Source organism: Solenopsis invicta, chromosome 12 (genome assembly GCF_016802725.1).
Source record: "Solenopsis invicta isolate M01_SB chromosome 12, UNIL_Sinv_3.0, whole genome shotgun sequence".
NCBI classification, from domain to species: domain Eukaryota; kingdom Metazoa; phylum Arthropoda; class Insecta; order Hymenoptera; family Formicidae; genus Solenopsis; species Solenopsis invicta.
In genome coordinates this window covers 12,979,732-12,992,890 of record NC_052675.1, presented here as the reverse complement: position 1 = coordinate 12,992,890, position 13,159 = coordinate 12,979,732, and the positions used below count along the sequence as shown (strand labels likewise).

At 38.7% G+C, this 13,159-nt stretch overlaps 1 protein-coding gene across 1 annotated transcript; it reads right to left on the bottom strand.

Annotated features, from left to right (window-relative positions):
- Window positions 1-222: 222 nt before the first annotated feature.
- On the bottom strand, window positions 223-12,627 carry LOC105198185 (zinc finger protein 467). Its single transcript, XM_039455851.1, has 7 exons — window positions 11,961-12,627; window positions 10,536-10,691; window positions 3,993-4,231; window positions 3,367-3,656; window positions 2,969-3,251; window positions 2,479-2,896; window positions 223-2,426 (listed from the first exon to the last, which is right to left on the bottom strand). Exons 1-6 carry the CDS (start codon window positions 12,099-12,101, stop codon window positions 2,632-2,634), a joined length of 1,374 nt encoding a protein of 457 aa, XP_039311785.1. The 5' UTR covers window positions 12,102-12,627; the 3' UTR covers window positions 223-2,426; window positions 2,479-2,631.
- Between the last annotated feature and the right edge of the window lie 532 nt (window positions 12,628-13,159).

Sequence of the window (13,159 nt, the reverse complement as noted above, 5' to 3'; positions counted from 1 at the left end):
AAGAAAAATTAAAAACTTTTTTTACATTTTCGAAATAAAATATATGTAATATTATATACATATATTTTTTATAATTTGATTCTTTTTATGAAAGTTATTTTAATATAAAGTATAAGCCAACTATAAGATGTCTCCTTTAAAATCACACGATTTTAGTTTCAGATCTTTTCTCGCATAAAAATATAGTTAAAGCATATAGTTAAATAATTAAAACTAGTTACATTAGATGAATCATTCTATAAATTTAATCATTTTGTATCAAGCATAATTAATTTTCCAAATTATAGACAGATCTGTAATCGACAGTACAAGTTATTTTCTTATTGAGATTAAAATCTAGATAAAAAAAACGATATGCTATCAAAATAATAAATTCTCTAAATTATAACGTTGCAATTTAAAACATACATATACATATAAAAAAATATAATAGCATTGAGAACAAACCTGTACATCAAAAAGTACATACTACTACAGGCCCATTTTGTAACTTTTTAAGTGTAACTATTTAAGGCTAAGACACACTTGACGCTACAATGCTTCGAAGCGTTTGATTAACCAATCGGGACAAAGAATTTTGCAAATTGGTCAATCAAAGAATGTTTTGAAGAATGCTTTGTAGTGTCAAGTAAACCAAAGCCTAAATCTAATTCTAATTTAAATAATGCAACAATATGGTATCCTGTATATATCATTAATCGGTCTTTGTATGTGTATGCTTTATGCAACTATATGGTTACTTTTAGGCTTTATTCACGCTATATAGATATAATAATATAACTTAAACTCATATCTTGCTATATTCTAAAGTCAAGATTTTAATAAAACATTTTTAATGAAATTTTAATGAGATTTTTATATTAGTCATGCTCAAATATAACGTACTTCTTATATAAAATATAGCCATTAATATAATTATTAATCAAACAAAATATAAACAATCAACAAATAAAGCTGAATTTTGAAAGAATTTAAGCACAACTGAATTATTGTATCTATATTGTACAGAACCAGAACTAGAATAAGGCGAATAAAGCATTTGCCTTATCTAGAATATTTAAACACAGATGTAGAAGTGGCAATATAAATTTAAAATGTGTAAATAATCTAAATGCAAATAAAATTTCTTTTGAAATTTTGCGATTTAAACAGCATGTAATATCAATACTTCCTAGCATAAAATTATTTTTATTTTAGATATTTTAAAACTAATTCATAATTATTCTTTAATTGAATCTTATCCGAACTTAGAGTAGTTCAAAAGTCAAAAATGATTTTTATTTATTGTGATATAACAACGGTTTCATATAAAAATTCTAGTATAAATTAAAGTTAACAAAAAAAATATTTAACACTTTTTAATAACATGTAAAAAAAATGTCAACTATAGAAATCCTTTCAATCAAAAATTAAATATGTATAAAAAATAAAATATATATAAGCATCTGTAGAAAATATGTATAAATTTTGAAAGAATAATTGTAATGATTTTGCAACTACCAAAGTACGAAGAGTATTACTTTAAATAAAAAAAAAAAAATTCCTGTGTTTTACATATATACTTTTCAGTTACAGATACGTTAAATTTAATGTACTTGTGTAACTTACAAATATATTTAATTTTAAGACATTTTTAAGAATTTCGTTCGTTTGTAATGTACATTTATACATTCCGTATGTAACTTATATGTAAAATATTGAATACCACAAATTAATTTATATATCTTACTATATTTTATGGCGTGGTAAATTACGCCATATTGTAAAAAAAATTTTTGTTAATAAAAGATTGTATTTTTCTCGTTTACTTCGGATGCCAAAATCTAGTCCCGATTCTGATAGCGTGAATAAAACTTACACGTTATATTAAAAAGTTACAGAATAGGTCTACTAGTACCTACAAATAGCAAAAAGCTAACTATGTAGGAACGTATACTATTAAGTAATAGCTTTTAAATACCGACACAATAGTGCATTTTCTTACCGTAACACAATATCGTGACAGTACCTAAAACTTCTTTTTCTCAATAACGTAAAATTCGCCTCAAGATACACAGTAGAGTATTCCTGAAAATAATTCTTTTACGTAACTCTGCTCTGATGATATGTATTTGCTACAAAGTGCGTAAAATGCTACTTCTTTAATATCTTGTCTTAAATCAGCTTGCCAAGACTATTACCTTCTTGAAAAATATTAGATAAACTTTTCCAGCAGTTTTTAAACCGTGTAAAGTAATGATCAAACTTAATGCATAATATCTCTAAAGCATCTTCAGTCATAAATGACATGTACAAAAGACTCTAATAAAAATATATTAGAAAATAATCACAGTTGTACAGAATTATCAAACTTAATTCTTCAGTAAATGCCGTACTAACATTATCATTTATTATTATTTATCGTTAACGAATATGCTACTGTGTATCTGTTATCGATAAGTTGGTGTATATATATATATCATTACAATCACTGTGTATCTGTTATCGATAAGTTGGTGTATATATATATATCATTACAATCACAATATGCATGACACTCTATGCGAAAGTTTCTGGTCGAAGTGGAGCAGAAAACTTGTACTATGGTAAGACACAAATCGACGGTACGTAGTGACAGGGAAGAGAGTAATTCTAGCTGCATAATCCGGAAGGATCGACGAGTCCTCTGGCAATAAGTTCGGCTGTCGCGGCATCTCCGCCGCTTTGTTTACCGCCCGATGGTTGCCCGTGTTCGCAATGTGTACGTATATGGAACATAAACTCGGCTTTATCCGTAAAGTCGGCGCGACACATTAAACAAAAATTCCTCTCGGCAGCGTAGGATTGTGGCGGCGGGGCAGATCCTGGGAAATATGGAGCGGCATGTTGTGGCGGCACAGCCACCTCCAAATGAGATCTGCGATTGATCAGTTATAAAAATTAAATAAAAATTTAGATATATAGACATCAAAAATAAAGAGATACTAACCGAGCGTGTTGCGTCCATTCCTCTCTGGTAGCGAGTGATCGCCCACATAGTTCGCAGGCCCAACTCACAGGCTCCTCCTTCAGTTTATGAATACTTTCTTGGCGAGACGATTGTTGTTGTTGCGCTTGCTGCTGCTGTTGTTGTTGCTGCTGCTGTTGCTGTTGTTGCTGCTGATGTTGATCGGATCTTGGTGTAGTGGGCGCCGAAAGAGGCGAAACACCGGGTCTATGTCTGAGTTTGTTCATATGGATGACCAATTTATCTCGACGCGCAAAAGCTTTACCTGCAACGCGCATCAAGCTCTTTATTCGTTCAATTGTTTCTTTTTACATATCGTAAATCAAAGATGCAATTTTTAATAATTTCAATCAAATATATCCAATGATTTTCTCACTTACCGCAAACCTCACATGAATATGGTTTCTCCCCAGTATGTATACGCATGTGTATGACGAGTTTATCCTTACGGGCGAGCCCCTTACCGCATACAGTGCAGGCAAATGCTTTCGTCGTCGGTTCGCCAGTGTTGGTCGCCTTCGAAACAGAACCCGGGCGAACACTCACACTGTTCGTCGTCGTCGTTCGTAATGGTTGATTTATCGCCGGTGCACTTCTTGCAAACTGTTGATCCGCTCCAGGAAATGCCGGCATCATACTAGGCCGCATTGCGGCAGAATAATCCGATGACCTGCAAAGTAACAATCAATAATTATCATGTTGTAACAATACCTTCTGTTCTGGAAACTAATAAAAATATAATTATGCGGAATCCAACGAGAAAAATAATCGATCACATTGTTTCAAAATATAAAATAAGATTTTAATGTTGAGAAAATTATAGAAAACGCTTTGAGAAATATTTCTTTTTTTTTACAGTCAAATATTTCTCTTCTATCACTGACATTTGTGAAGATCGTAGATCGCCAGGTATTAAAAATTGCAATCGGGTAATCTCAAGAATGTTCTCAGCGAATGATCTTACTTCTGGAACATAATACTCCAAAAAGGAAAAAAAAACATTTACCATGTTCCGATAGAACGCAGCACTCTTACTCCATCATCGTAACCCAGTCCGTCGTCTGGCAAAGTAAACGTGGGATTTGGTGGCTGCGGGGCCGCATGCGGTCCAGGTCCAGCCAGCCTCGCTTGAGCGGCTTGCTGGGCCATGTGCTGCTGCAATGCCGCATGTGCCGAAGTATGCGTTTCTGCGTAATTCGCATGCTGCTGCTGCGCGCCGTTTGACATCTTGTCCTTGTCCGTACCCTAAATTCGAATCGTTCCTTGAGTACACGTTGTGCAATAATCAAGTCTTATTTAACAATTTCTTATTTAACAAATACCACACATGGTTCTTAAATTAAACTTCACAAAAATCTAACAGAGAATAGATATAACTTTCATCAAGCTCGGTTGTTTTATTTTCTTGTTTTATCGATACGGCGTGTAACTCGCTAAAATATAGCTGTATTTTCTAAATAAATGGATTCAGTCAGTGTCACATGTCACAACATTCAAAATGTTAATTTATTTTAAAATGTAATTGTGAATACAAGTTTGTAATGGAGACACGCGAAAACTCGACTCGTCTCGATTATGTATCGTCCTCTATGGCGTCAAATCGTCGTCTGACACGAGAACGGCGCATCAAAGATGGCTTTACAAAGATCCGGAAATTCGTATATACAATACATAGACCAGAATCTTTTTATAAAAATGATTAAAATTACAATTTCTTGTTATAGATAAAAGACACAAGATAAAATTGTTAAAAAATTGTCATAGTTTTTTTTTTTTTTTTTTAAGTTGTATCTCGTCGTAGTCTATCGACCGACATCAGTGCTTCAAAATTACGCACCTAGTTCGTATTACTACTATCAACTACATTATTGCACTTCTTTTAAAATGTTTATCGTAAAATGTTAATTTGGTATTATTAACAATGTATCCATCGTGTTTCCAATCATTTCCTTCATGTAATGATCCAGAACAGTGTAAATGCGGATTTTAGTATCCCCCTCTCGTCGCCAGTGCACGCTAACGCTTCGTCAAAGTCCCTCGGAGGAAAGAACAATGAGAAAAGCTATCACGCGCGTTAAGGAAGCGACTCCGAAGATGATCTAAATGATCGTCATTGTAATTCGCTGAGCAATGTATCTTTTGTTCTTAATCTAATAGATTATTAATAATTATAGCTCATGATAAAGGGGATTCAATTAACCAATCAAAGCAATAAATTTTATGAATTGATCGATCAAAAAGTGCTTCGAAGCATTTGTAGTGTCAAATGGGGATCGCAATATCTTAAAAAAAAAAGAATCATTTCTGTGTTTTTGGAAAATGATTTCTAAATGGAACGAGCAAAGAAATCTAAAAGAAATAGAACAATATGCAATAATGGTCGAAGAGCAAGATTTCCGGAAGGAGAAAGGACAAGGAGAAAGGAGCCATCGCGCGAGTCGATCGTCCTCATGAAACGGGCACCCGTCTTTTTGGAGCTTACCACGCACTAACGGAGACCAATCCACGTTCCAAAAAAGACCGTTGAGCTCCGGAATCAAAGAGCCAAAAAGAGAGCACTTTCGATCGGAGAGAGAGGCGGCTTTCCAAAAAAGATCGTATAATTCAGATTTTTTTATCACAGCATCGATCGCGCGCAGCGGAAAAGCAACGATGACAACGGTAACGACGACGACGACGATGATGAAGGCCTGGTGTTCATTTTCGGCAAGGTGAAGCACTAGAAACTCGAATAATTCAGGATGCGACAATAACCGGCACACTTTGATGAGAAAGTTCACTCAATATACAAACGCTTAACACTGACATGCGCGTCCGCGGGTTCAGCACGCGAAGAATTTACGTTTTTGCAAATATTTTTTCGCAACCCGTACGAGAAAGAATATCGCGGGTTCACAAGGCGAGAGAGAGCCGCGAAGCTGGCAGCCGCCGCAGCCGCCGCCGCCGCCGATTCTCGGCGCGGGAGGATGCAAGGACAAAGAGGCGAAAAAAAAGCAGCCGACGGCGTGCGGAGGGGATAAGCGCGAGACGGCCGGGGAGACGTTTCCCTCGCCGTCGGACTTGGAGAGAAGAAAGAGAGGAAAGAAAGACGGAACCGCAGGTGAAGGGGGGAGGGGAGAGGACGAAGAGACAGAAAGAGAGAGAGAGAGAGAGAGAGAGAGAGAGAGAGGGTTCAAAGGAGGAAAGACAGAAAGAGGGAGATATGTGTGTGTATGTGTGTGAGAAGATGACGGGGGTGGGAAGAAAGAAGTAAGGCAGAGGAGCCGGTGACACACGGACGGAGCGACGCGCGATACAAACGATGCCGAGCGGAGGTTCCCCGCGGAATGCACCGACCTGCGTAGCGCGCCCAAGGGTGCAACAGAGAGGAGGCAATTGGGAAGCAACACAGAGAGAGGAGAACAGGGCCGGCCGGCCCGTCGGCCAACCGATCGGCAGGGAGGAACAGAAGGTGTGTGTTTATGTGTATGCGCGCGGGGCGATGATTCGTGTGTATCACTCTCGCGGAGTGTACCGCGCTAGTCGCTACTATGAGAGGGATCGCAGGAGAAAGAGAGAGACGGGGAGGCTGGGAGATGTAACGGAGACCGATAGAGGTAGATACGCGAGGGAGAGGGACGAAGAGAAAGAAAAAAAATGCGGGGCGAGGAAAGAAAAATCTGAGGGAGAAGGGGACCGCCGGCGCGCCGGAGGATAACCGACGACGCGCAGCAACGCGACGCGTTACGATATACCGGGCGGATATCCCCGGAATGCGGCGAACGTGAGATCGCACCGGAGGAAGCGAGACACGAGAGACCGATGAGGAACGGAGCGGCTGGTCTCGCGGCGGCGTTAAGGGTGCCGCGTGGGGGTGCCAGCGATATACGCGATCTCGTTTGCACGGCTCGCTTCTGCCTGTCCTGTCTGCTCGATTCCCTCTTCCCTTTCTCTCCGTTCCGCGTACATACACGTACGCGAACTATCGGCGAACGATATCGAAGATGCGTGAGGAGAGCATCGCCGCCGTTGTGTGCGGTGCAGCAGTGGTGGCGGTGGCGGTGGTGGTGGTGGCGGCGGCGGCGACGGCGGCGGCAGCGGCGCTCCGCGACCAGTGCGTCGGCCCGCTGACCTTGACACTGACATTGAGAGAGCGAGAGAGAGAGGGTGAGATCCTGGAAGAAGGGAGAGAGGAGAAGGAGACAGAACTTGCGCGCGCTCGCGCGCGCGCACATGTCCGCGACACGGGAGCGATTCATGGGAGAGACGCCAGGGACGACGAGAACGTCGTCTCGTGACCCTCTTCGTCGCACTGCCCTTCGCCGCTACCGCCGCCGCCGCCGCCGATATTCCGGAACGCCGCGCCGGAGGGAGGGAGAGAGAGAGAGAGAGAGAGAGAGAGAGAGAAAGAGAGTCACCCACGTAACGAGACTGCGTCGATCTCGTCGGGGTATCCCGGGTTTCGAAACAGGTTTCTCGGAGGTGCGCGCGCGAGCCCAGCAACTCATGTTGCACCTGTGCCTAGGATTGCCGGATCGACAGGGAAGAGCGGGTTGCGCTGGGAAAGAGATGAGGATCGGACCAAAAGAAGACGGAGAAGCGAAAGGAGGTTGGAATGGGATTTATGCCGTGTTCTTTGACAAAGTCCTTTCAGAACATGATACACAAATGCGTACATTTGTAAAGAACGTGTATCTAAAATGCTAGTGATAAGAGACGTCGCGATACACTTCTGCATCTGCAGCTATTACATTAGAGAAAAATTTGTTGAAAAATTAAAATATTTAATCCGATACATTCAATTAAATGTTAAATTAACTTTAGTTAATCCTTAACACTGGGTCTTTTTAGTCCAGCTCAACTGTTTCATTATTCCAGGCTTTCAAATAATCTAAAGAAATTCAAGATTACTTTTCAATATCTGTTCTTACATTATTAAATAGTTGCCAAACCTCAAAGGTTAAAACCATTATGTAATAAAAATCAAAATTTGTTCGGAGGAATTTGAGAATAAAATTCTGTCTGGGTCAAAAAAGATTTGGTATACTATCCCAGGGGAATTAATTCTTGATTTAAAAAATTAAAAAATGGTTGACATGCATGAACTATATCTTTTTTTGTATAATTAAATAATTGTTCATTCAATTTAATTTTTAGTTGATCGCATCGGACTAAACATTTTAATATATATTTCAACAAAATCTTTTTTTTTTTAGTGTACAAATCTGATACGATGTCATAAATATGAATCTCTCTTGACAAACAGATGAAACAGACCATCAAATAACACAAAAATAAATAGATAAACTCCATAAATAAAAATACTGAGCACAAAAAGGAGATGAAGAAAGATGAAACAAAAGCAGCGAAATTGAGAAGGAAATAGAGGTGTTACGTGATGGGAGAACGAGAAAAGGAACGCGGCAGGTGGAAGAGAAATAAGTTGCAGAAGCAGACAGGAGGGGAAAGGGAGTAGAGGAGGCAGATGAGACGTTAAAGAAAGGAGTACACTGCGACTTTCGCTTTCCGTGCGCACGACGCGTCTCGCGGTCGCGACGCGCCGATCAATAGACGTCGCGACGTCGGTCGTTGCACACACACCTACACATTCACTCTCTCTCTCTCTCTCTCTCTCTCTCTCTCTCTCTCGTTCTCCCCTTTCTCTCTCTTTTTCTCCTCCTCCTATTTGTTTCTCCTCACCTCCCGTCGACGTCTCCGTTGCGTACGCGAGGGTGGAATTATTGAGATCGCACGCTGCCGGGTGCAGCAGACACGGAAAGGGGGGTCAGCGGGAGACCCGAGCACCTCTAGCTACCGATCAGCGACGCCCCTGCGCGCGTTTCCTCCCCCTCCCCCCCTTCGCCACCTTGTGACCCATCATCCGACAGGACCCATGCTCCCGGCCGACCGATCCTGTTCTTCTCGTATATAGCGTGCCGCTACCAGAAGTGCGGAAGAAGGAAAGATATGCACCTCTAGCGATACTCCTCGTGTCATTGATGCTACTCTAATTTTAGTTTTATTTATTCAGTAATTCTTCTCTAAATTCTTTGGAGTGAAATTCAATCACTCTTTTTCAAAACTAGTTAAATTTTCATTCTTTAGAGTGAGATTCCACTTCAAAGAATTTAAAGAGTCCACAACCTCTTTAAAAAGAAGTAAACCCTCGAAATAATTGAATACTCTGCAATAAGTGAATAATAAAACTATAATAGTCCACTCTACTATTCCACTTCAGAAAATTTAAATAAAATTCTAAAGAACAGTTGCAGCATCTTTGGAAAAATACTGACAATGAGTATCGCTGGATACATTACGAAATCATTGTAAGAAAGAGAAAAGAGAAAATACATGCTGGGACATTGCCTGAAGTATTTTACGCACGAGACAAGCAGCTACATGCATCAACATAAAGTTGCTTCATGTTGCGGCACATTTTTACAAAGTCATGAAAAAGACTCGCACCATTTCATACGCAGATAATATAGCTCAGTATAATAGCTCAACTGTCATAAAATTGGACAAAAATTATGTACTTTGCCACACTCGTTAAACAAAACAAATCCCGTTTTATCAATTTTGTCTTTATGTTCAGCTGAGACGAAATTAGTGATCTTCACATGCAATAACATGGAAACAAATTATTCCACAATTGGCATTATTATTCTAGTAATATCAATGTAATATTACCAAATATTGTACAGAAGATTGAAGACCTGTAGCACATAATTGGAGAATCGAAATCCGAATATACGTGATCTTCTTAAGTATCGGGATATCACAATATATTTGCTACAATTTTTTTTAACCTTTTTTTTACATGAGAAAATCCATCATGGATACCCTCCCTTCTCGGGGAGAGGGGAAAGTTATGTCGGACCTCCTACCAACTAAAACCCCGTGGTCCTTCTGTCTGGACGAGGGAGGGCGTCCAGGGATCGCAAGCATTTCAACAGGCGCATTTTTTTTTACCTTGCTATATCGTTACAATCTGTCACATTCAGAACAATGAGTAACTTGTGTTTTACAATCAGACATAGATACGGTATGCCCATTGGCACATACCTAATGAAGACTAATAAATTATACAGTCAAATTCTGTGGAATTTTTCCTTTGCGTCTAATAAGATTGAGTATAAGGTGTTTGATTAATCTGACTGCAATCTCAATTTGTTTTTCGCAATTTTTCTTATCTCTTCTTTAACTGTAATCATTTCTAAGTCTTTGTGCAAGGTTTTGTTAGTGACACAAACCAAGACGCGTTAACTATAATTCGAAGAATTTTGGATTGAAAACGTTATAATATTTTAATGTTAGAATTTAAAGCAGTACCCCAAACTTGAATTCTGTGGGTCCAAATTGGTTTCATTATACTCTTATAGATAAGTAGTTGGTTTTCAATAGTCATTTAAGACTTCTTTCCATTATAATTAAAAATTCTATGGAATTTAATATAATCCTATATAGATCCAATCAACAATGTTTTTTAAATATGTAAAAAACCGTTATAATAAAACATAAATATTTAAAAAACGTTTAAAAAGCTGATGGGAAGAAAACTTTTACTTACCTGATTGTTAAGTGTAACAATGTTCTTCAAGGACTCTACGTAATTCTTCAATACTTTCTCTGTGGCTAAGCAGCTGTGACGAAATTCGTAGAACATATCTAGCTTGTAGATACATCTCTGACAGATATTTTTAGGCAGATCATCCTCTTTTCCTACCTGCAACAAAATGATTTCATGTTTTCCACTGATTAAAAATTAAAACCATATATTGTGAAATTGTAAATCTGACTTTAAAATTCTTTGCAATCAAACTCTTAGCTTAACTCTTCAGTCTTTTTTTCAAACTTCCCATTATGAAGAAATAATAACAAAAGAAAGTAGATGCTAAAATAACAACCAGAAAAATCATCGTTTTAATAAAAGTATTAAACGTTATTCTCAGTACAATGAAGTGTGCACGTCCATTATCTTCGACCACGCCGTAGAGGCACATAGAAAAACACAAGAAATAATCCCTTATTAACGATAACCTCAGTCTAACATATCTTCATCTTTTTTTTACTTTTTAAAGCTAGAAATAGATAAAAAATAAGTTAAACTGAAATTATAAAGTTAATCTACATTGATGTCCATTTCCACCAATGTAGATTAATTTTGATCTTAGTTTAAGATTCTGCATACGATGGAAGAATATTAGATATTCTTAGGAAGCAAACGAGAATTTTAAAATAAATTTCCTCTGAATGATTAATTGATTCGTTTATTACTTAAGACTCATTAGCACCAATGTATTCAACTTTAATCTCAGTTTACCTTGACTATTTTATTCCTAGTTCTCAGAATTAGAAAAAGATAGAAAGCAAGTTAAAACTGAGATTAAAAATTATCTACATTAGTGAAAAAGGACATTAGTCTTGCTTCTTCCACTTTTCTTTTAATACTTACCTAAATTCAACAAATGTAGATTAATTTTAATCTCGGTTTAATGTCATATTTATCTTTTTTTTAATTCTTATGAGAAATAAGTTGAGATCAATAGTAATTTGCATTGCTGGAAATAGACATTAATCACACAAAAGTTCAAAGTGGTATGTCAATTGTTTCAATACTAGTGCATTGGAGCACAAAACAATAGCTATTCATAAATAAGTCACGCACAGACAACTGTGCATACGTTGTATATGCAAGTTTAATCCTTCAAGATTCCTAGCATAGATACCTTTTTTTCTCCTAACACTTCAAAACTTTTTTTCAATAATGCAATTTGCAATTTTACCTCTCACAAAGAAACGTCTGTGCACTAGTAATGAATCTCGTACACGTGGTAATATAATTCTAAGTGATTTCGAAGCTTGCCGCTTCTCGTATATAAGAGAGTTGCGTGTCGAGCGGTAAAATTTGGCCTAAGCCCCCCGAGAAATCGTCGGCCGTTCCAGGCGACATGACACGGTGCCGCAGAGCAGGTCGTGCCTCGTCCGTACTCACCGTTATGTTCACACAGGAGTGCAACTTGTACAGCAGCTGCCGCTGCTCGCTTTCCTTGTCGAATATCTGCAGCTGATGGCTGCTCTTGAGCGAGCATAGCCTGCAGAGCTCGGCGAAACCGAGGTCCTCGCTCATTGCCATTGTCGCCTCGCGCGATGGGGAATGCAATGGGGAACACGCGCACGTACACGAACGCGCACACACGCACAACGGCCGATCGCCGAAAGATTAAGGTTATGCCGCCCGAATCTGCCGCCGGTACGAAGTTGCTGGACGCGAATACGCGATATATCGCGTATCCGTGAGTCTCCGCGTGACTTGGAGTTCCCAGACTTGGGAAAAGCTACGAGAAAACCGTGCCTCACGACCGAAAGAGAATCGAGCGTGGCTAATTCCGCTCCTCTTTGTCGCTACTGTCGGCTATCCGCACACACCGTGCTCCAGTGTAGAGTACCTGCGAGTGCTCTTCGATTCCGACGCTACTTTTCAATCAGATATGTACATACGAAGCGCTCTCGATTTCAAAGTACAAACGCTGCGATTCTGATCGTTCACAGAGCAGCACGCGCGCGTATTTTCAACCACTTGTTGGATATTGTGTATATAAAATTTCCCTTTACGAAATGTACTACTGAACTAATATTCCCACGAATTGCGGCATTTACTTTGTCGGCAAACGCGGCCGCGACAAAAATATGGCGCCCGGCACGAAATGCTCTACGAATGAAGCGACTCCAGAAACGCACCTTTGCGGCATGGTCGCGCCATCTGGCGAGTACAGTAGGCGACAGCGCGTGCAATTAAAGACATGCAATTTACAAAATTATCCCTTAAAGTATTAGGTCCCGAAAAGCTTAATTCCATGGGTTTTATTTTAGTTAAATGTTTAATATTGATAAACAATAAAAGTAAAATGATTCACTATCTTACAGTGTCGCCTGTATTCGTAGCTGGAAAACACTTCATATCATAGACGGAGACTTCCTGAAATCGAGTTAAGAAGCAGTCATAGATCTAAATACCTTATACACTGATGTGAGAAAAAAATTACTAAATTTTAATAATTATTTGTTTTGGTGCCCCAATAAAATTTTTTTTGAACGTAAATATATATTTATTTAGTACAAGGAGTAACCACTAATTTAATTATCATTCTTTATTGAATAAATACTTATATACTGTAAGTAAATATTTCATTT

Excerpts from the sequence above, each read along its gene's own strand:
- LOC105198185 (XM_039455851.1), bottom strand. The coding sequence starts at position 12,101 with ATGGCAATGAGCGAGGACCTCGGTTTCGCCGAGCTCTGCAGGCTATGC. Across the intron at positions 10,692-11,960 it reads ACTCCTGTGTGAACATAACG|GTAGGAAAAGAGGATGATCT; the intron begins GTGAGTACGGAC and ends ATTTTGTTGCAG. Across the intron at positions 2,897-2,968 it reads GAATGGACGCAACACGCTCG|ATCTCATTTGGAGGTGGCTG; the intron begins GTTAGTATCTCT and ends GATCAATCGCAG.